Source organism: Meleagris gallopavo, chromosome 16 (assembly GCF_000146605.3).
Source record: "Meleagris gallopavo isolate NT-WF06-2002-E0010 breed Aviagen turkey brand Nicholas breeding stock chromosome 16, Turkey_5.1, whole genome shotgun sequence".
NCBI classification, from domain to species: domain Eukaryota; kingdom Metazoa; phylum Chordata; class Aves; order Galliformes; family Phasianidae; genus Meleagris; species Meleagris gallopavo.
In genome coordinates, this window is record NC_015026.2 from 10,113,002 (window position 1) to 10,135,690 (window position 22,689).

Here is a 22,689-nt window from a genome sequence, read left to right on the forward strand (position 1 = left end):
AAAAGTCACTCCAGACTCTCTTGAAAGATAAAACCCATAAAGAACAGTATAACAAGTCAAGTTTTAATAGATTTATAAAATTCATATATACAAAACAGTAAACTAAGTCACCAAAGCTATAAAATACACTTTTTACACATCACAATATAATTTTATCTAGTACACAGTTTTCATAAGTTGAAACTATTACAGCAAGTAGCTGTCTCTATTGTGGATGCTGTTTTGGTGCTAGAAAGACACTTACGTGAGCAGTCTGGAACTGTGCTTTTATTTTGTGTGGTTTATTTTTTAAACCTCTTTTTGTTTGTCACTGTTTCTGAAGTACTTTCCTGTGAATTGTTACAAAATTAAGGCTAAACTTAGGCCCTTCTTGCCCAATGTAGTGAACTGGTTTAGAAAAAGAATGATATTGCATAGTATGTGTTACAATGCATAGGCACCACAGAGCAAGTAAATTGCAGAATAAAAGGTAATGTTAATTGGCTTCCTAGCTACGTGATTGTGTCACAAGATAACTTGGTGCTTGTCAGTTTGCTTTCATACATATTGGTTCCATGAACAAGACAACTCATCACAAGAGCAATAAATACTAGCATTTTTGTTAAGTAGCATCTCCAAAAATACTGCTCAACATTTATCATCAATTCAAGCTCATTTCACATCCCAGACAACATAACCTGTACACCAGAAAAAACACCCATTATCCTAAAGACTGTTAATGGCTTCAGTGTGAGCGGGAGTTTGAACACGTTTTCAAACCTCAATCCATTGAGCACGCTTTTCAAATCTTGTGAACTACCAAAAGTCATCCTTCTTCCACATCCCCCTCCTCCCTGCTGGCTTCTCCCAGCTGCCGTTCCTGCCCACCTGCACACAAGCTCTGCACAAAAGGCTGACCAGAGGCAGGAGCAGAGAAAAGCAGTACAACTCAAATCTGTTCCTTCCCTCATAAGAATCTCTTCCTTTGATCCTCCTTATGCAAAAATTTGCCTTTCCATCAATTGTACATTTTACTCCAGTAATGGAAACAGTATCTTATCTAGCCATTCCCCTGAAATTCTTCTCCTGCTCCAGTATCTTGAAGAAAGGCGAAGAAGCTGCTAGGAAAGAGTGAGATGCACTCTGCCCAGAGATCTGCAGATCGTATCTTATCAGGAATTGAGTTTTAGCACCCAGTTAGGAACAGGTGAAGAAATTGACAATGGAGGGGTGTTCAGCAGCAGCAGGGCCAGCCTCACCAGCCTGCTGCCCTTAATTCACAACCAATAACTCTCTGGAGCCACTCAAAACTTTCGATGTCAATACAGATGGCATTTCTTTTCAGTACACTCAGTCTTCAAGCGCCATCAACTTTTGAGATCTGTGTAGGAAATAGCTCCCCTCTCCTGCTCCCTTCCAACATACTTTGGCTTTTTACCAGAATGCCTACCTTGGAAGTCAGTGCCGCTCTTTTTCTCTCTGACCATGATCATTTTCACATCAGACACAAGATATGACCTTTGGACATAAGCCAAGAGCTGGGTTGTCATACGGTTTGCCAAGCCAGGCACTAGCACTGACAATCTAGTACCTCCATACTCCCCACCCAATAAGAAGACAAGCATGTCAACACAGACACTTCAACACTGCTTTCCAAATGCAGTTAAAAGACAGAAATTTAAAGAACTAAGATAAACTGCCCAACCACCAAGATGAGCAAAGAGAACATCACCTGGTTGGGAGGACAGCAGTTTCAGCTCCAATAGCTCATTTCCATCCATGTAAATAAATCAGTGTCAAAACAAAGAAGTGCCCACTTCACAGCACAAAGCAGAGGTCACTCCAGCTAATTACAAAATAAGTAATAGTAAAAAGCACAAGGTTTCGTATTGCCTTGCCAATTACTTCCTCAGTAGGCTAGACAGTCCTCACCTAGAAATGCATGGAGTTGGGACTAACTCAGCCCAAATGTGGCCCAATGTCAGCCTGAGATTTCTGTCCCATAACTGATGCTCCATGTGCATCATTTACTAAAGTAGGCATAGATATGTTTTAAGGATGCTGCTGAAGCACCCTACTCACTGCTTCCTGTGTTACAGAATTAATGAAGAGTGCACTGAGGTAAAGAGTTGGCAGTGCTATATTAAAACCCCTGACTACATTGTGTGTCTTTATACTAGAAAAATTATCCAGAAAAGAGGCTACTACTGAACCTGTAGGAGCCACTACCTAGGTCTAATGATGGGAAGTCAGTGTTTGGCCTATATTTCAAGCTACAGGGAATTATACTGCATATCTTATTTTTTCTCAAGCTGGCATGGATCAAGTTGTCTATCGGCCCCAAAAGTATTTGACAGCACATGCAAAGCTAAGTTGGGTGTTCAGATTCACTACTTGAAAACTGAAGGGGTCTCTTACAAAATTCCCATAGTTTTGGCTTCAGGAAAATTGAAAAGGTACGTACAGAGAAAAGACTGCAAAACATGAAGTTAATATCCAGAAACCTGTCTAAAGAAGGCAAAGGGTGTACTTACTCAAATGACATTCTGTGTAGAATAGTTGTTTGTCACTTGACTATTCCTTTAATTTCTTTAATTCTGTAATTCTTTACAGATGACACTACCAGCAGTACTGAGCACCTTAGGGTGGGGAGCATTTTGAATGGACAGTTTTCCATAACTAAACCTATTTCAGCTACCCTGGTGGCATAAAATTCGAGCCTGCAGTGCCACATACAGACGAGCTCTTCCTGCTCCACTTCACTACAGGAGTGTTTTTGTTTTGTTCTGAATTAGTGCACAATCCTCCACTCTGCCTGGCTGAGGTTTTGGCTTCAGTCAGCTCAGAAAGCATATATATGTGTATATATATATATATACACACACACACACACACACACACACCTTTAGGAACTCCTTTATGCTAACGTGATTAGCTCTGGGTCTGACTCAGCAATATATCCAACTTTCAACTATTAACACATCAAATAATCTGTGCTGCTGTATTGAATAGAGCAAGATACATTCTTCATTTAAACCTGAAAGGATCTTTGAGATGTAGCATGAAGCTGAGTGGCCAGTAATTTCAGTTTCAGAATCAAGATTAGGAAATATTTAACTGCTTTGAAGTGATAACTGCCTATCAAATATGTCATTTCAATTTACTATGCTGTCTGGTATTGCCATCTAAGAACTGTTCAGAAAATGACAGCACTACAATTGAAGGAATTGTACTGACTGATGCACTATGTTAGCTCAAAACCAAATACAAAGAAGTGTTCGATGAAAGACTCCCATTTAGTTTTTCTACTTAAAACTGCAAGATTACATAAGCCTCTCCTGCATGCACATGCAATTGCTTCCTCTCTTTGTCCTTGGAAGAGAAGACCCATTTGCATCACCCCAGCACCGGTCATTGACTTGCAGTATCAGAGGAAGAACAACAAAATACCTTTTTTTTTCCTTCCCCCCCCCTTCTAAAGAGTTGTTCAAAGTCCCCATCTGATTACAACCCTGCCTGTGTCCTATTTCCTGACTAGCAAATGAACCATAACCTCATAAAGTTAGGAACAAAAAAGATGTTCTCCCCAGCTGTGTTTACCTGCAGCATTCTCCAGGACATCACTTAATTTTTTGTCTCTTGCAAAAGGACCAAGCAACTGATCAAGCCTGTCCTGAGATGTTTGTACAACCTAAGTCACCCAAGTTCTGCTTTAATAACCAACTGATTTACCATAACATGGCTTTTTGGCTTTATTATACTACAACTTAGTTTGGGAGAACAAACAAATGAACAAAATACTTCAGTTGTGCAAGAAGTAGAGTCAGAATTTAGCAGAAAAAGACATTCACCTGCCACCTGAAAAATAATCCTTTTCAATCACAGTCCAAATCCTCTGCAGATTTGTGAAGTGCTTCACTTCTCATCAGCATCCTCCTGACCTTGAGTTGCTGGTGTGAATCAACCTATCAAAGTTACGCAGAAAACAGCCTATAGAGCCAAACAACTCTTTTTTTTCTTTTTCTGCAGCCTAGAGCATCATGCCGAGGCTCATTTTATCACCAGACAGAGGAAAGGCAATGACGGGCACAAGGGGAACAACCTGCTTCCCTAAATCTTGGACTTATTGTGCAAAACTGCTACAGCATGCAAAAAACCCAAAACACTAGCAAGATTGAGAGCTCATTATGAGATAACTCATTCTGCTTCATTTCCAGGTGCAGATCATATTAATTAAAATATATGTTGCATTATTAGCTCTGCTTAGAGTTTTAAAGCCATAGATGACCATGAAGAGAAAAAACAGGACAGGAAATTCCGTGCTACACCTCCCAGGTAAAGCTACAGTAGATCGAGACTGTAAGCTGAGGTAATTATTGAGGGAAAAAAAATAGAGTTGAAAGGCTTAACTCATTTGAAAACAAGCACAATATTAGTCCATTAGAAAATGTAGTAAAAGAACGAAGTCACAGCAAACTAGGAAATAAAATCAAGTCAAACTAGAAGTTGGTCAGCCCACAACTGCCTCCTCTTTTCCAGTGCCTTGTGTGAAGTGGAAGCTACCATCAGGAACTCCAAGAAAAGCCTGAAAGTGTTGGAACAATCTCACTTTTCAGCTAACAAATGGACTAGCTTAGAGAAATGAACCTTACACAATAAGTAAACTTACTTGCATCGCCAGGGTAGTAAAACCAAACGTAATAAGCTTAAGAGTTGCTTTCATCTGAATATTTGACACATGACATTTTTTCCCCTTCGAGGCTAAAATTGAATGAACATCTATAAGACAGACTTGGTCCTGGCAAAAATAAGACTTGTTAGAAGAAAGCTAACTCCTGCTTAAGTTTGCTGCCTGGATTTTCCTGCCTGCAACTTTTCACTGCTTCTTACCTCAGTCCCGCGTTACGTAACTCCGACACAGCCACGTCTCTTCCACTCTGAAGCTGCACAAAGAAAACCCAGAGATTGCTACAGTAGGAAACCACACAAACACGCTGATACGAACATCTGCAGGCTTCAGAGGGGAAGAAAGATTCCAGATTTTATCCAAATTAAAATCCTGTTCCGTTGTCCTTTCATGTGTTTTAGACCGCATTTCCCATGGGATCACCAGCTGAAGTAAAACGTTGCTTGTTTTGACATGCCATTGCAGTCTCAGTGGGGAAAAAGAACTCCAGGGAATCTGCTGCCTTTGTATGGGTACAAACAGCCCTTCAGGTTTTATTCTCAGATAAAAGCTATGACAAAAATTGCACAGTAAACTACGTTTGAAAGTTACCTAAAGAATAGCACTACAGTGCTCTGATAAAAAGGCAGGTCGTAAGGTTGTTCACATACCCCACTGTAATAGAAAAGATCTGATATGTCTGTACACAGAAAAGGCACCTGATAGTTACACAGATTGAGAGCTAAGAAATTAACAGTTCATATCAACATTTTTCATAGCCTCTTGAATATACACAAACCGTTGCCCAAAATGGGCAACTCCAACCTTGACTGTACTCAGAATTACACACGCATTACTACTGGCTAAAGATCCCATTAAGACACAGATTAAGGGCTAATTTGACAGCAAGGTCTTGCTGTCCAAACATATCAGTGCAGCTGTAAAACTGGGATCTCTAGGGTGTTCGGTCCTCCCATACATTCAGCTGATTGCAACTAATCAAACAGTCGTCAGCTGTACTACCAAGACCTTTGCATAAGAGTTTAATCAGCTTTCAAACTTTCAAATATAGATGAAGCCCCGTCATGTGATCCTGAACCTTCACAATTACTGCCAAACTGCAGGTGTGAGGACAGTGCTGGATTTCCATGAAGCACATCTCACTCAAGCACCCGCTGTGCTCATACAGGGTCAGGTGCTCTAGCACAGGCTGCTTCACCAAGGAAATCAGATTCCCCATGATGTAATAATACCTTTTACACGTAGTGCAAAATAAGCCCTTCTCAAGCAAGGCCTTAACTTTTCATCCAATTTACTCCAACATGGGTTTCCTTGAACAGTTTTAAACTTAAGCTTCAGGAGACTCATGCAAAACCTTCAGACAAGAGCTGTGCATCCACCTTAATTAGTAGATTCCAGTTCTGTGGCAAAACTAAACTGCACACCAGACCTGGTTACACTCCTAGTGTTAAGAATGCAAGTTCCATTAACATTCTCCAATACAGCTACTAATCTCATTACATTTAGGTTAGTTTGATCAATTCAGCACCTCCAAACTACAAAAAAAGGCAGATTGTATGACTACTGTCTCTGAAAAATAAGTATTTCCATTTAAAACAAAGTGTCTTTCATATATGGTTTGTCAGAGATTTTTTGTTTGTTTGTTTTCTAAGAAGGCAGAAGGTGGTTGTGTTGTTCAGCATTCCAAACTAGGTACAGAACCTACAACAGCCATGTTTCAGTAGTGTTTCTAGTCCAAATGATTCAGTAGCTAACATCAACATTTGACTCCTTCGGCCTATAGCTCCTCTGTTTTGACTGGCTAGTTTACAGCATTCCTGAGCCAAGTAAGTAGCATGGGTCCTACACCACATGCAAGGGCCATAAAGAAAGGATAAAACTTTTTATCTAACCCTCCAGCAAATTTTAACAGGACATGGACTTCTCTCCTTCACTGCAACATAATATCCTTCAGATTCTCTTGAAGGATGGTGTCCTTCACAGCATGAAACACAAAACGGATGTTTTCAGTGTCTATGGCAGTGGTGAAGTGATGGAAGAGCGGCTTACTACGGTTTCTCCTCTTTCTGTCAAAGCACTGCACCAGATAATGTTGAACATCGTCTAGCCTGTGAGGGTCACCCTTGAAGTCCGAGAAATACTTCTTAATGCTGACAGTCTTTACCTTTTCTACAAGAAGATCCATCTTGTTGAGGAACAGGATAATAGAGACGTTAAAGAAAAGCTTGTTGTTGACTATTGTCTCAAAGATATTCATGGACTCCACAAGCCTGTTTGTGCGTCTGTCTTCCATGAGAACCTGATCGTATTCACTGGAGGAGACCATGAACAAAATTGAAGTTATTCCATCAAAGCACTGGAACCACTTTTGACGCTGAGATCGCTGTCCACCCACATCCACCATCTTGAAAGGTATTTTTTTAATGATGAAATCATGCTCTACTATTCCCTTGGTAGCTTTTCTAGCCAACAAAATATCTTGTTTGCTGGGGAAATAATTCTGTAAAAGAAATGAAAAGAGTGTCAAAAAATCCTTCAAAAATGATGGTTATTGTCAAAGTACTGAATGAGAAAAAAAAAATCAACAAGAGTCCCTTTTTACTTTTAATTATCAAGTGAAAAATGAATATCCAAGTAAAATAATGGACTGTCGAGTGTTTACCTCAAAAATATTGGTAAACAGCTATCAGAAGGATCTATGAAAATAAAAATAAAGGACCAGCACTCCTTTTTGCATCGTATTTTCAAGCTGAAGACTATTTTTACCTTTATGAAATTCTTACCCACAGTGTTATTACCATTTGGGCACTGCTCTGTAAGGCAGTGAATGGACTTTCTCTTTTAAATCGTACTTTTCATTGTTCATTACTCTCCAAGGGTATCTTGCAAGCTTACCTGGAAATACAGTTCACAGTCTATGACCAGCAATTACAGCAACACACCCTATGCAGAGCAACTTGTTCTTCACAAGCTTAGAACTTCTACTGCTTATGAAAAATTACCTTCCTTCTTTTTCCTCCCAGCCTCCTGCCAGGTGTTCTCGTTACTGATTTTGAATTTTACAGTAGTAGATGTTTTATTTGGTAGGGTTTAATTTTGTTGCTTTTTAGTAGTACCAGCCATCAGAGCACCGAGAATGAGCTCCAGAGACTACACAGGAGGACAAAGATTATTTGCATAATTGCAGCTGCCATAAACAATATTTATCTAGCAGAAAACATTAATCAAATACTAAGCTTCAGTTCCACAAGACTAGAGTTCATTTTAAATAACCTTGAAGTTTTTAATGCCACTTTTTATCATTATTATTAAGACATTAACTGTAGCACATCCAAGCTTTCTGTTCAGAAACTGAAATGAAGCCTTACCAGCTGACCAATCCGATCCAGGTTATCCAGGAAATATTTCACTGATTCACCCTGCGGAGAAGGAGAGAGATGGGAAATCACAAATTGAAGTCTGGACTACACCTTGTGCTTAAGGAGCTGCAGCAATAGAAATACCAGGTAGTTTAGTTCACATAAACTGCAGATTTAAGTGGAGCTGCTATAATGTGCTACCAATGTCTGTAGGTAAAGTAGTATTTTTCTTAACAGTGCTCTGTTACTTGTAGAAAAATCAAAGCTGAGTAGAAATCTGAAAGAAATGTTCCAAGTAAATTTTTATAATGAAAAGGAAGCGTTATTGAAGGCAATTCTTTGCTTTGGAGTAAAGAATTAGGGTTTTTATCCCTTGTACAATGAATGCAGTTAACTGACACTAAGTGGGAGTGAAGATGAACACCTCCATTAAAAACTAATGTATTTTGCTTAAAATTTGCAAAAGTGAACAAAAGCATATCCTAGAGTGGCTGACACATCTTTAGAAAAGTGAAAGACTGAAGTCACCCACTATTTGTAATAGATTAACCCAGACTTGTTTGCAAAAAAATAAAAAATAAAAAAAGGAGCCTTCTGAAAGAATTTCTCTTCTACACGTAGTTGTCCTTTTAGGCTCAAGGGTTTTAATAATGAATTTGTACAAAATCCCTTTGCAGTTATATTGAACATAATGTAAGCAATATTTTAAAACATATGTATTTTTCAGACTGCTTGCCTGTATGTTACACTCAAATTGAGTGCTCTTTGCGCTGACAGAACTGACAGTAGCTGCCCTTCCCAAGTTACTAATTTAGAAGGAGAACGTTCTCAAAATATTATCTCACAGATTCCAACAGCAATATAAAACCTTAAACCTAACATTCCTCTCCATACCATAGGCCTGAGACAGTGGAATAAAATTGTTCTGCCTCAGAACAGCTTGCAATAGATGCCAACACAACAGTTTATTCTGAAGAATCAGAATGGAGATCAGAGGATTGAGTGTACTGCACAAGTACATACTTTCAGCATCAGGAACAGACAACAGGGAGCTGTCAGTTACTATTTCTTAACGTTTAAAACTGGAGTTCTCTTTTCATAAAAGAGAGAATGCATATTTAGCTTCCATTTATCACAAAAGACTTACAGCGTATCACTGGCAGAAAAAAAAAAGACCATTTTCAGGGGCGGGGGGAAGTTTCTGAAGAACAATTGCTCTAAGAGCTTCCTTACAACCATGAATTTTCATAAGGTGAAAGTAATTTCCTGTATTTTTTGGCACTATTTGAGATCAGAAGAGGTATCACAGACTGCATGAATAAGAAAAAAGGTCTTCCTGTGTTATTAGTCCTATTTAGGAGAGGGGAGAGCCCAAAAGGAAAAGGTCACCAAGGGAAAAACCAACAAAAAACCCACGAAACAAAAAACCCCACCTTCTCTATTGTGTTTTGTCCTACACAACGCTTTTAAACGGACAACAAGATGGCAAACGGACTGTCTGTGATGCAACTTGTTCCTTTTTTCTATGCAGCTGCTCTGAGTCCTTGTCCTGTTCCTACGGCCTCCCACGCTGCCAACAGGAAACAGCTGTATGCACGTACACTGCTGGGATACATAAGCAAGTTCACCTGATTTATGGCTTTTACCTGACTTCTGGCTTGTGCCTCCCCACTTTTCCTGCTTCAGTTTAACATTCTGCACTTCTATAATAAGGTAAAAAAAATCATCTTGTTATTGAGAAAATAACCTTCACTTCTTCAGTGATTTAGGGAAACTAGACTTCTCTGGTTTCCTGTAAAGCCCTTCATCGTGTTGTAATTATGCCAAATTATTAATTCTGGAAATTTTTGAGCAGTAATTGCAAAATATTTGGATAGCCCAAGTCAGATTGATGGAACAGGTGTGATCAACATATGAGCAGACTGACAGATCTGAAGATGCCTACTCTGCTAGCACAGAATTCAGAGATACTCACTACTTAAGTCAAAATATCTGTTTCCAGTCAAAACAACAAAAACCCCCCTCAGCTCCAGAGGGTTCAGAGCTAAGAATAGCAGGCACACAAACCTGAAGGAGGAGAAAACAGCAAAACAAGCACAGATGCTGAGAAGTCCCTACTTAGAATCACTCCCCGATTAAAGCTATAACACGAGAATGCAGCAGCATGGATGCAGTTCCTGCTCCAAAGGCTTATTGTGTAACCTTGCTGTACATTTTAGTCTGACTCATAGAAATGCTGCTTGCTTCTGAAGAGAGGGGTGTGGGGGCACATTCTGGTTCACCAAGCAGGCAGCACAGAGCAATGGACTTGAAGGATAACAAGGATAACAACGCCCTCTGAGTTATGAATTTCACGTAATTCAGATGCTCCTTTTTAGTACACAAGAGCACAGCACAGACCACGAGCCTTCCTTAACTTCTTGCTCTCTGCACAGGAGTTGCCACAGACGCTCGGATGATTCATTCTCCCACTCCTAATCTCTTCTCCCTCTGCAACACATATCCTCTGAGTAGCAGCTCTGCCAAGTGGGACCAAGTGAAGGGGTAAGAGATGCTGTTCCCATTGTTCAGCAGGATGAGTCACTGCACATCTGGGAATGGGGAATCAAGATACACAAACACAAGGTCTAAAACAAGCCTGTGAGTTCTGCAGTGCAATATCACAATTGGTTTTTATTTTCAATTATTATTTTAATTGCCCCATCTCTGGTATACAGTTTGGTGAAGCCATAAAAAATAATACAGTTTGCTGAAAAAGTAACTAGTAGAGGAGAAAGGGAGAAAAATGTAAACATATACTCCTGCTTCCTGAAATAATGCTCTCAAGTTCTTCTTTTATATCCCAGATTTCTGTATGGTAAGCAAAATTCTCACGCAGCAGAAGTTGCAAAATTAAGATGACACAACTGCTCCATCTAATTCTATACATTTTGTGTTGTATGAACGTCATCTTAATATTAGCTCCAAAATTACCATAAAAATAACAAATTGAATTCGACATCTCAGTGCCTTCAGGCGAGAGTCATAACACACAAAAGATCTCCCCAGTGGAATATGAGAACAAACTCGGCGTCACTTCCTTTGCCACTCAACATTGCATAAAGCAAGTAAAAAACACTTGGGCACCATTCCCAAGTAGTTTGCATTTCATGGAAACAAAATGCACAGCAGATTAGATGTAGGCTGCTTTAAAATGCCCACAGAAGCTCAGTAATAAGAAATGTTCTGCAAGGCCAGAATTGATCAGTGTGTCACGAACCTTCAGCCAGTTATCCTAAGTGGCAGCTGGTTAGATCACAACCATAATGAAACATCCTATTGTGCAGTTCCCTAAAATACATGCTCCTTTCAAACTTCTCCTTCTGAAAAGCAGTTCCTTCCAATTCTGAAAGAGTTGAAAGCAGATCCTCTGTTCCAAATTGGCTTTTTTCCTTTCCTCGTCCCAAGGCCTTTTTGACATAATATTAATTTAGCCCTTCCTGACCATTCTGTCCCTAGCAGCTAAATTTAGAGTGGACAATTTAAGGTAGACCTGTCAGCCTTTCTCTTGTTTCAGATGATGAATTAAACCACACAGGAAGGAAACTTTATACTTCAAGGAACATAAAATACAGATCTGAACAAGATTCCCACAAACACAGAGACACACAGAGAAACAGACACTGTAAGAAACAACCACAAACTGCATCTGACTCTGCACAGTGGAAGCAACAGCAACCAGACTATAAGGGCTGTGGTGTTTGCAATGCACCCTGCATGTAGAGGTTGCAAAACGTTCAGCACAAGGCTGAGCAGAGGAAATCCAGGAGAACACAGAAGCAAGTCTGGAAATCTCCAGTCTTTAACCTCTGAGATCTTGAATGCACAACTGTATGGTTTAACTCTTGGGTTGACCTATGTGGAATCAGTTGAGCTCAGTGATCCTCGTGGGGTTCCCCCAAATTCAGGATATTCCATGATGCTATGATTAGGATGCACTTGAAGCATTAATACATAAATCTCATCTAAAGCTGGTCATTACATGAAGTATTATTCCACTGTGTCTGCCAAAGACACACACTAACAGAAAATACAGAGCTAATTTGCAAGTAATACCTGTGACTTTCAGACAAATACAGAGACCTCATTTTTCCTACATTTTGTGGAATTTTGATCACCTGTTGATCTGAGAGGTTTGAACATTACAACTCCAGATGTTTTTTAAGGGCAATATATCCAAAGCAGAGGCCCAAGAGAAGAACAAGGCTGTTAACACTGAAGTAGAATAAAGCAACCAGGAGACCAGCATTTGAAAACGCTGGAGACTGTTAGATCAGCTACTTTGTCATATGTTGAGATGAAAAGACAAGATCTCACCAGCAAAGAGATGTAGGAAATGCTTTCTTAAGAGAGACCTGCTGGCCACAACACCCAGCATCATAACCCACATAACCTCTGCAAGTGAGCGTGCAGACATCTTCACTTTCCACACCCTGGCTTAGTCCAAGAGAAAGAGTAGCAAACCCTGAAGAACCAGATTTAAAGCTCTCACGAGGGGTACCTGTAAATAAATAACCTTGCTCATGAAAGAATAACCTCAGCAAATCACTCCCAGATCTGTACTTCTGCTCAGCCTCACTATTAACAGGGCAGAATTAGCACAGCCTCAAGCGCAAACCCTTCTCTACAACAGCTGAAGAATTCTAAAGCATTGTTTTCTCAAGAGACAAGCGTGTCTGTGCCTGCTCAGAATCCGCTCAGAAGGATGCTGAAGTAACCCAAATTGTCCCTAAATGCTGAAATGTTAATGCATGTTCTACAGTATAATTCTCTTCTGCAGATATTATCTACATCCTGTCTGGGCACTCACGCTTACTGACACAAGACAAATGTTAATTTTTCAATCACCAATTCCAAGACAGAGACTTAACCATTTCTCATTATTTAAGCCATACAGAACTGTAACTACCAGGTTTCTGTAACTTCCTCCTTAACAACAGCCAGAGCTGCTGGCTCCCATCCAGCAACTCCAGAGCTTATCCAAGTCACCGCTATCTGTACCCTGCAAACATACCAGCTACAAAACGTACTGTTTGCTTCTAAGCTTCTAAAAACTACCTCTTCCTTCTGCTGCGTGGTCATACAATGTGAGCATCACATGTTAGAAGACTAAAAATATTTTAAAAATTCATTATTTGTCAGCTCAGTACAAACAGGCAATGCAAAAATCTGCTCGTCTGTCCAAGTCAGGATGGCTTTCTATAAACTGATCCTGCTTTGATACATGACACATTGGCTGAACCGTATGCTTTGCAGCATATGAAAAAATATGGGATCAAGTATTTATTTCATTTTTCCCAGAAATCCAGGCTAGTCTGAGCTCCCACACCAGCAACAAGAATTGAGGGTCCTGCAACCGAGTGAAGTTATAGGAACACTTAACAGGAGCAGAGGTCTGTGCTGAAGGGCAACTCCCACACAGTTCAGCTTTTTACAGCAATTAAATAAATACATCACCTCTTTCTGGAAGCTGTGCAGGGAAAAAAAAAATCTTACATTTTTTCCCCCGAATTCTAGGTGTTTCTTCATCAACAGGATGTACAGGAGATAGATTACTCAATAGTATGTTAGCAATTCTGTCCATTTGTCTCAAATATGCACACTAGTAAGTAACTCTAGGAGGAAAGGAATTTTCTCTCAGACTAAGGCAGGCTCGTCCTCCAATCTAGGCTTCAAGAGACATTAGCACAGATCCCTGTTGCTCTGATTTTACCTTTTCTTACGGTCTCTATAAGTGCTTCACAGACCTACACTGTCAGGAAGAAAAGGAGGTGCAAATAACAAAGCAAATAGTACCAGCGACACACAAAGTTGCAAAGAGTGATGTAAAAGAATTAAATCACTGCTTTTATCATAATTATTTTTAATTCTAAAGAAAGCCTCAGCCAGACTAGCACATGACAGTGATTTAGCACTTCCAAGCCCTCAATGACTAGTAACTAGAAAGATCCAGGGAACGGATACAAAGAGATACACGCTGAGTTCATGTGGAAGAAACACAGTTTTGGTTAAAAAACAGCAGCCTGATGGCTGCAGCCAACATCAGTGCACCCAGCTCACATACTCCTCTTGGCACCAGTGGACAACAGATCTAGTCCTAAGCATCCATGAAAGGATTCCTTCCTGTTTCCCTGCCAACTAAGAGAATGCATTGTGTGGAGCTGCTGCAAGAACCCTTTCATCTCAGGCACCGGAGGTTCTTGATGAAGTTGAACTAATGCACGCCAGCTCAACTTCTCATTCCAAGCACAGGCAGCTCAAACGCATAAGGGAAGGCGACTGAAAGCAGCAAGCCTGCCACCATTAAAAGAAAGTTCTGAGCTGTAACTGAATAGACTGATCCAAGTTCCTGGTGAATGACTGGAAAACGATCCCATTTATTCTCAGTGGGCAGCAGCCAGGCAAAAAAAAAAGTGCATTTCCAATGAATGAAGAGTTTAAAGCAGCTGGGTGTTTCTACAAGCCATCAAGAATAATGCACAATCCCATTAGGCTGTCCTAGTCCCCAGCTTTGTTTTCAGCAGCAGTATGCAAACCTGAAACTTGTTTTGTTTACAGAAGACATCTGCAGAACTAGAAAAGACACCGACGGAAAAATATTACCTTATGGATGAACCTAGTCAGCAGTGCTGGCTATCTGATCAAGACGAAATCAGTTTACCAGTGAGTTTCCCTTTCAAATCTTATCAGATAAAGGGATGGGAAAAGAGTATCTTAGATCTTGTGGGCTGAAGAAAACAGCTAAGACTAGTCATGAGAGAATGTTGAGCTTGGACTTTTCCATGGCAGGCAGCCAGCTGGAAAGCTAAGCAACTTGAATGCATTTACAACAGGAATAACCTCGAGTATCACACAGAATGAGACTTCCTACTCTACTTCTAAACCAAAGCATTTGTTCCAAGATGCCCTTAATGCTCCATCTGCTGCATAAAAATCAGTTCAGACATCTTTTAATGCTTTTTTTTTTTTTTTGCTATGTTTGTTTTTAAGATAATTAAAAGGACTGGAAAGAGTCATTTATCCCACACATTTATTTGAAAAAAAACTTTATAAAGATTTTCTCATTTTGTCTGTATGCATACAACTAAGATGTAGATACAGTACAGATTAAAATGATAATCTTGCAAGATTCAGAAAGCTGTTCAGTACCTGAAAGTTACATCTGCGCCCTTTGACATCCATTAACCAAACTGTCATGAAGCTCAGGCTTATTAGAAATCACTATGGATCTTTTTTCCTTCATAATATCATAGACTTGTATCAAATAGAAAGCTTTATTCTTTTCCACCCTGAACCCTGAAACACATCTGCTTTATAAGAATCAAGTGCTTTAAACATATTAAAACAATTCTCAAGTAAATTACCAATAATTGAAATAAGTGACTTGGAATAAGTGACTTGCATTCCATCCTTAAGGCCTGATTTACATGTGTAAATTAATCAAGCCACAGTGCAAACTGAAGCAGGTTTAACAATCTTCTACAAGCTGCTGAGCAAACTGGCCTATTGAAAAAAACCCCGATTAATGCCCTGGTCACATTCTCCTGAGCTGCAGTGGCGAAGCTGCCCAGCCATGCGTGCAGCCATCTGAGCTCCTCGCAGCCTAGAACGCATATGCTGCACCAGAAGAAGGACAACTGAAAAAGAGGACATAATGGGTTCCTCTTTTGCCTCCTGCCCAATAAATACGCCTCTAACATCATTAATTCAGTGCTATAATCTGACCAGAGCGAAGCTAGACTAGAGACTAGAAACTAGATCAAAGTCTTAAACACACAGAATTTGGAGAGAATTAAATGGGAGAAAGAGTTCCATCAATAAACCACCATTTTTTTTTTCCAGTTTGAGATTTTACTGAGTTTTCCCAAAGCAGAATTAAGTGCATATCATGGAAAGCGAGTGAAATTAAGAGGTTTTGGGGGTGGGGCAAACAGCAGACCTTCTAAGGACAAACATCAACAGTTTGTTCAGGAGTAAGGCCAAGTGAAGCACAAGTCTGCCACAGTCTGAACTGCAGGAATCTGTGTTGTATACAGAGGAGACATTTGAAAGGTGTCAATAAATTACTTCTCAGAGCAACATGTTTTCCACTTTCTCTAACAGAAAATCTTGCATGATGTTTCCAAGAAGTTTTTCCCCTCCCCCAAATGCTAAGTCAATAATATAGCAAATTATGTTCACTCCACAGAGCTGCTTTAAGTTTAGCTGCAAACGAGTGAGAAGAGATCATGCCTTCTGGCTTTGTAACAGGAAGGTTTCCCAGCTAGCACAGGTTCAGAAAAAGAAGAGCACTGAACTAAATTTACTCTTCTCCTTTGAGAAGACATCTCTCCTCCTTCCATGTGTTCAACTCACAGCTGATCAGTCTGTGGCAGTAATCTCTCAAGAGATTTCCTGGAGCAGTACCTTGTTCAGATGCATCAAGTTACCAAACATACATACGAAAATCTCCAATGCTGCACAGCTATCATGTCACTCAGACTCAAAAATGACAAGTCAAATACCATGTTTCTCCCTCCCTCCGCTTACCTCCTTCTCTGAGCTCAGTGCACATGTAGAACAGAGAATTGACTTTGAATGTTACACAAACACTTGTGATACACTGACAAGTTGGAGAGCAAACATTTGAGAAAACTAAACAGCATCCTTGTAGTACAGGTGAGGAAAGTCTTACGAAGGAAAGGAACAACTGTCTGAGAAAGACACTGCCATCATTCCCTGGCAAGCCTCACATGAAGGTAACTTGTGTTTGATGCCAGTTGTTTGCTCCTTCCTCACTACCACAGCATGTCACCACCTCAGCTGTGCATACAATCAGTGCCTCACATCAGCCTCTCCACTTACAGCACAGCTTCCAATAAAGTTATGCCAACACAAACAGGAACACAGTGCAGGGCAGAACTCCCTAAACCACCATTTCCTATCGCTCACCATGATTACTGTCACAGAACTACAGCCCATACTAAGCTCAAACTATGCATTACACACTCAGTGTTTTAGTGTACGGCAGGTTTGGGAGGGAGGGAGTAGGAAGAGGGAAGATAAGAGAAGAAAAGCAGGTTAAAGAAAGTTAGTCTTTACAAGAAGTTTTTACAAAATGATCAGGGTTTGGATAGCTGGCACAAATACAACAAAGTTATTGCTACCTGATGATCCTACCTGCATTTTCCTTTTCGGCTTTCTTGCACGTCCTACCTTCTCAAGAATACAGGCTTACTAAATGTAACTTGTTACAATGACTGAGCATTAAGAACAACTTCAGATATCTCTTTTCTAAAAAAGCATAAAAGCCCAGGGAATACGCCAGTGAGATTTGCTCATCAAAACAGATCTAGTTCTTCATGCACCACTTATTTGTTCATCTGTGCTCGTTACTTGCATTTTTGTAAGCTGTGGAGGACCAAGAAACCAGGAAACTCAGCTTTAATGCATTCGTTAACCATTATCCTACTAAATTCAGCGGCCCCTTTGAAAAATTCAAGCCTTGACCTAAGCTATTTTTTTCTTAAGAGAACACTTTAGAGTAATTTGGAAGGCCACTGAAGTCACTCTCTGTTCTGAGTTTAGGTGGAAAGGATGGGATCCAATTCCAATCCAAAACAAAGCAGACTTACTACAGAGAAAATGCAGAAGAGTTGCAGAAGGCTGCCCTTGGAACTGGCAGTGTTCTTGGTGCACAGCAAGCCACGTCAGGGCAATGGGCTTACAGAAAATCATTCTTTTCTTTTCTACAGCCTCCCCTCCCAAAACAAACTTCTGAAACCTGCTGTGAGTGCAGAAAAGCACTAATACAGCACATAGGAAGCAGCAGGAGCCCGTTTTTCTTTTACAGAGCTATATGATCCTTACTGGATCTTGAACAATTGCATGTGGCTTTAATACACCAAAACCACTGAAAACCTGTGCCATGGAAACACAAACTCAGTCTCCATTTCAGCTAGATCTTTGAGACTGACTGACTGAATCCCATCTGACAATCAAGCCTTTCCACCTGAAGCAATATTCCGTAGTTGTTTTTAGACTCTAGTATGAACAATCATTACCACAAATGCCCCTGCATAACATGCCTATTTTGCTGTAGACAACTGTAGAATAACAGTTATTATGTCCTCATGAACTACCACAGCTCTAACCTGTATGCTTATTGTTCAATATGAGTTCTCTCCAGTTTCCATCAAGTTTCAGTGGTTAACTGTTAGACTCCCTTAGTCAGGCAGAGAGCTCTCCTTTAAAGGCATTAACTTGCCCAGACTTCTGCAGTACGTTCTCATTACTGGTTACCTCTATGGTCCTTCTCGGTGCAAACCCTGCAGTCTCCTGAGTTACTGAGATCCATTAGAAATGGGAGGTGGAAACTAAACAGCAAAATCAACAGCTCAAATCAACTCACCGGGTTGGATCTGTCTCTGCCCAGAACTCTCCCGTACACTAGAAAGGAATAAGATTACTCCCACGTTTTTTAGCTGCAGTGGGGTACTGGCTCAGACAGCTTGAACTGAAAATTTCCTTCCTTGTTTCTCACAGCATGTGCCAGCATTTCTTGATGGGAATGCAAAGATTAATTACAGCTGTACTTGCTCTGAACAAATCCTTATATTCAATACAGTCCTGCAAGATTTAGAGTAGCACTAATTAGGATTTAGAACAACAATTCTGCAAAGACAGACATACCGAGTATTTTTTCTAATTATTTTATGCCTAATAAAACTAAAGCTTCTTTCCAGAAGCAGGGTGGCATTTAGTCTCAAGAGTTGGGAGCCAAAAGGACTTTTCCAGTCTAAGAATTTGATTTTGTGTTTCGCTCTTATGGCTGAAGGTAAGACATCAAATTATAGCCACTACCACACAGACAGGCAAGGACAACCGCCACACTTATTCTGCTCATCTTTGGGGACACCCAGGCAGTTCTCTAATTGGCTCAAGAAGTGAGAGGTAAAAACAGAAGTTCACCCTTCATAAAAAACAGAAGTAAAACAAAACTTTTTGACCACAAAAATGGTAAGCCATCATGCAAGATGCAAATCATACTAAAGCATTTTCGACATGAGAGCTGTATCTGTGAAGCTGTTTCTCGCATTCACCTTAACCACACCAAAACTACAGTCAAGATTTACTGGCATCCAAGGGCCAAAAGCAAGAACTCCTACAGATAGGCTTACACAGTGCCATACAATTACCAGGCTTTTTAATCTACCTCCAAGAACCTAAAAAGTACAAAGTAGGACCACACAAAGTCTAAATTTCAACCTTTTGGTATCCAGACAGTGGGGAATTAATGAAGTGTGTGAACACACTGTAGGTTTTTACAGTCTTCAGAGGTGATTTTGCCTTAAGTTTTTGACCTTTAAAAGGGGAAGGAAAAAGAGATGGAAGAACTGTAGAGTGCCAAGAATTCACTAGACGGGGTTCTAGAATAGTCAGCAGCATAGGCCTTTCCCTATTAATTTTATTCAGTGTCTCAGTTCCCATATGGTAGGCATCTTAATTTTTTGTTATCTATTTATTATGTGTGATCTACTTGTTACTTTCCAACTTATCTTCTCTGTTCCGTGCAGACTGCATCTCATCCAGCTGTTGCATTTGGTCACAATCTAAGGCCAGGAACAATTAATGTCAGGAATCCTGACTTTTTCCACAAGAGCATTCATACAGAAGGCTGTAATCCTTGCTTGAGGCTTCTCGTAAGTAACAAAATGCAATACTTATTTTCTAACACTTTCCCATTTGTATTGTTTTGAAAACATAATTCACAACTTTTCTGGTTCTTGTCATTTCTCCCCAATAGCAAAAATTACTTGAGAATAGATAATAACTGCTTTACTGTCTTACACAGCTTACTGTGGATGGTTCTGCTTGAGGAAGCAGCTTCTGTCACTGAGAAGATACTGCACAAGTGGACTTTCTTAGAACTCGACATGATTCAAAGTGTAAAATGATTTATGACCTTTGAATTCAACCTACTTTAATTCAAACAACTTCTTGCCTTCTGCTCAGTGACACTTCTAGCAAAACCGACATTATCAAGTGAAGCATTCCTTGCTTTAGGTGACAGACAACATGTTATGAAGGCACCCTCAACTTTGGCTCTTGCCCCAGCTTAGTACTGAATTGGATCCCCCAGACTGTCACAACACACCAGTAATACATTGGTACAGCCAAACACCGTGCTGCTCGAGGAGATCTTCTGGTGGCAGCAGGCCTGTTAGCACCTATTTTAAACATCTGTTTTCAGAACAGTGCAAGCTGAGTATTTAACTTCTGTATATGCAAACCGACAAACTACAAGTAGAGCATTAGCCAACATCCACACAGCCTTGTGCAAAGGCTCCTAGCCACATTTTGCTTTGCTACCTCTCCGGTTTTAATAAAATTTGGCCTAAAACTCATTAATTCTCCCTTCCTTTAACAAAATGCCACTTATGTATGAGAGTTCTCACTTGAGACTTTGACCTGAAAAAAAAATTTCCTATTTGGTCTTAGAAACAAGGATTAGAATCCAGGGACTCCAACTGCTAATCCTTCCTATTACAGACCAGGCACAATGCTTTGCAGTATTATAGTTAAACAAGCAATTAACTACTTCTACTATACGACGATGAGTCAAACTACATAACATGACCAGAAACATTTGAGGTCTTGGGATTAGAGGACAGAATCAGAACTAAATCTGGACCTCTGGTACTTACCTACTATATTACAGGCACAAAGCCTTGCTTAGATACTTAACTGAAAGAAAACACCTACATAATTCACCCTGCTATGAATCCAGAACGGGATGTTATTTAAGCTATATGAAGTTGGCAAGTTAATGATCCTTGAAGTTATTATGACATCTTATGCCAAATTAAACCCATTTCAGAATTCTAACATAACTAAGATAACAAAATCTTACTGTAATTTAACAACAAACAAGTGGAAAATTTAAGTGAAAGCTAGGTTATACAGCACTATCACTCCTGTATAATATCCCCAAACACACAAAAAAATGGGTAAAAGAAAGGCATTTTCCAGAGTCTTCCCACATTTAAGGCTTCAGAGTCTCTTAGTATTTGAAATATTACTGGAAGTGTTCCATGCAATTCCCTGAACAGGGATCTAAAAATAACTATAGACACAGTAGTAAGTTTTCATCTGTATTTGCAAGCCCCTTACATCTTGCTCAGGAACCACTACTTCCTACCTATGCTGACTTTTAGAAGGAGCCAATACACATTAATACACATTAAACAGTTTCACGACTGTAGAGAACATCAATAATAATAATTAAATTGACAGTCCAGTGGTGGATCATGAGTATATCCTGCACATTAACTGCATTAAAATGGATTCCTTTTGCAACCTCCTTGCATTGCCTCACTCTCTTCTGTAAGAAGGTAAATTATCTGTGAACACAAAGGTCAGAAACCAGTCTGGTTGCATTTGAATAAATGGGCACAGTTGCCTCAACTGCTAGTAGGTTTTGGAGTTCAGAGTAAATAGCCCCATCAATCCTGAGGAGACAAGAAGATAATCTGTACCACTGGAATAGTTCAAGAGCTCTTGAAATACAAAGTTAGACTAGAAAGACTTGGTATTCTGAAGAGAAAGAGCAAGAGAAATTCAATTTAAGATACTGCTTTGACTAAGAGTATTTAGGATGGAGATAAAACAATATGCATATTTAAAAACCCCAATCTAAAAGTAAAATGTCATTGTTTTTGTAACATATCAATGAAACCAGATGATTGGCTTTTCAAATCTGCTCATTTTTAATACAAGCTCTGTGACAGTGCTAGCACATGACATGCAACTGGTTCTAACCGTGATTTAAGTATCACCTACTTGCACGAGGAGCTCTATTTAGCCCATCTTTACCCATCTTGTTAACAGAGACCTCCCTTCCCTTTGTATGCTTGGTTCTAGACAAAACAAAGAGAATGGCTTCTCATTCTCCTACTGGAAAAAAAAATAACAAAACAACCACCACCATCTGGACAACGCGATACTTACATTGGCCTTGGTCTCCACATTTTATGACGTTATAGGAACTTGCATTATTATGGGTGCAAAAAAAACCTTTCAGCTTATTTTAGTACATGCACCTGAACTCAGAATTCCGAAATACTTGTTACAGGCTCAAACTGAGGAAGTTCCCTCCCTTCCAGCTAAAGTATACCTGTGATCTCAAGTCCCTTACTATGAGGAAGCACTCAGAATTTGTCTCCACCTGCTGGGAAGGAAGAATTAACACCCAGCTGCCCGAGCCACCGCAGGCAACCTCGAAAGATCAAAATGCTACAGGACATTTTCAGACATACGATAAATGTGTTCCTTTCCAGCATACAGACAGAAAATGCGGTAGGATAATGAGGGCGAGGGAGAAGAGAGAAGAATCACATACTGATTACAAAGGAATTCCTATTCTAGTAGTTAAAAAGGAGGACAGAGACGTGACAATGTAGCAAACACAATGAACCTTTTGTCCCCGGACAATTTGGCTTGCATACAAGGAACAGAGGAACTTGGGGCGGTGGGGACAGACTTGGGGGGGAGAGGCTGAGGTTTGTGAAAGGAAAGTGAAATTGGTTGGTCTGCTTTAAGAAAGACAGGGGGAAAAAAAAAAAAAAAGGACAGAAAAGCACCCTG

The 22,689-nt window shown here is 40.0% G+C and overlaps 1 protein-coding gene and 1 long non-coding RNA gene across 2 annotated transcripts in view; one reads left to right on the forward strand and one right to left on the reverse strand.

Annotated features, from left to right (window-relative positions):
- Window positions 1-42: 42 nt before the first annotated feature.
- GNA12 (G protein subunit alpha 12) overlaps window positions 43-22,689 on the reverse strand; it is a gene marked incomplete at its 5' end in the record, with an annotated part of 36,864 nt that continues 14,217 nt past the window's right edge. The window contains 2 exons of the mRNA XM_010719633.2: window positions 43-7,166; window positions 8,035-8,085. Of these exons, the coding sequence (XP_010717935.2) occupies window positions 6,597-7,166; window positions 8,035-8,085 (621 nt within the window). The remainder of the gene's footprint in view (window positions 7,167-8,034; window positions 8,086-22,689) is intronic.
- Window positions 9,660-11,712, forward strand: LOC104913428. Its single transcript, XR_004161517.1, has 3 exons — window positions 9,660-9,738; window positions 10,461-10,569; window positions 11,582-11,712. It is a non-coding gene; the product is annotated as an uncharacterized LOC104913428 (long non-coding RNA).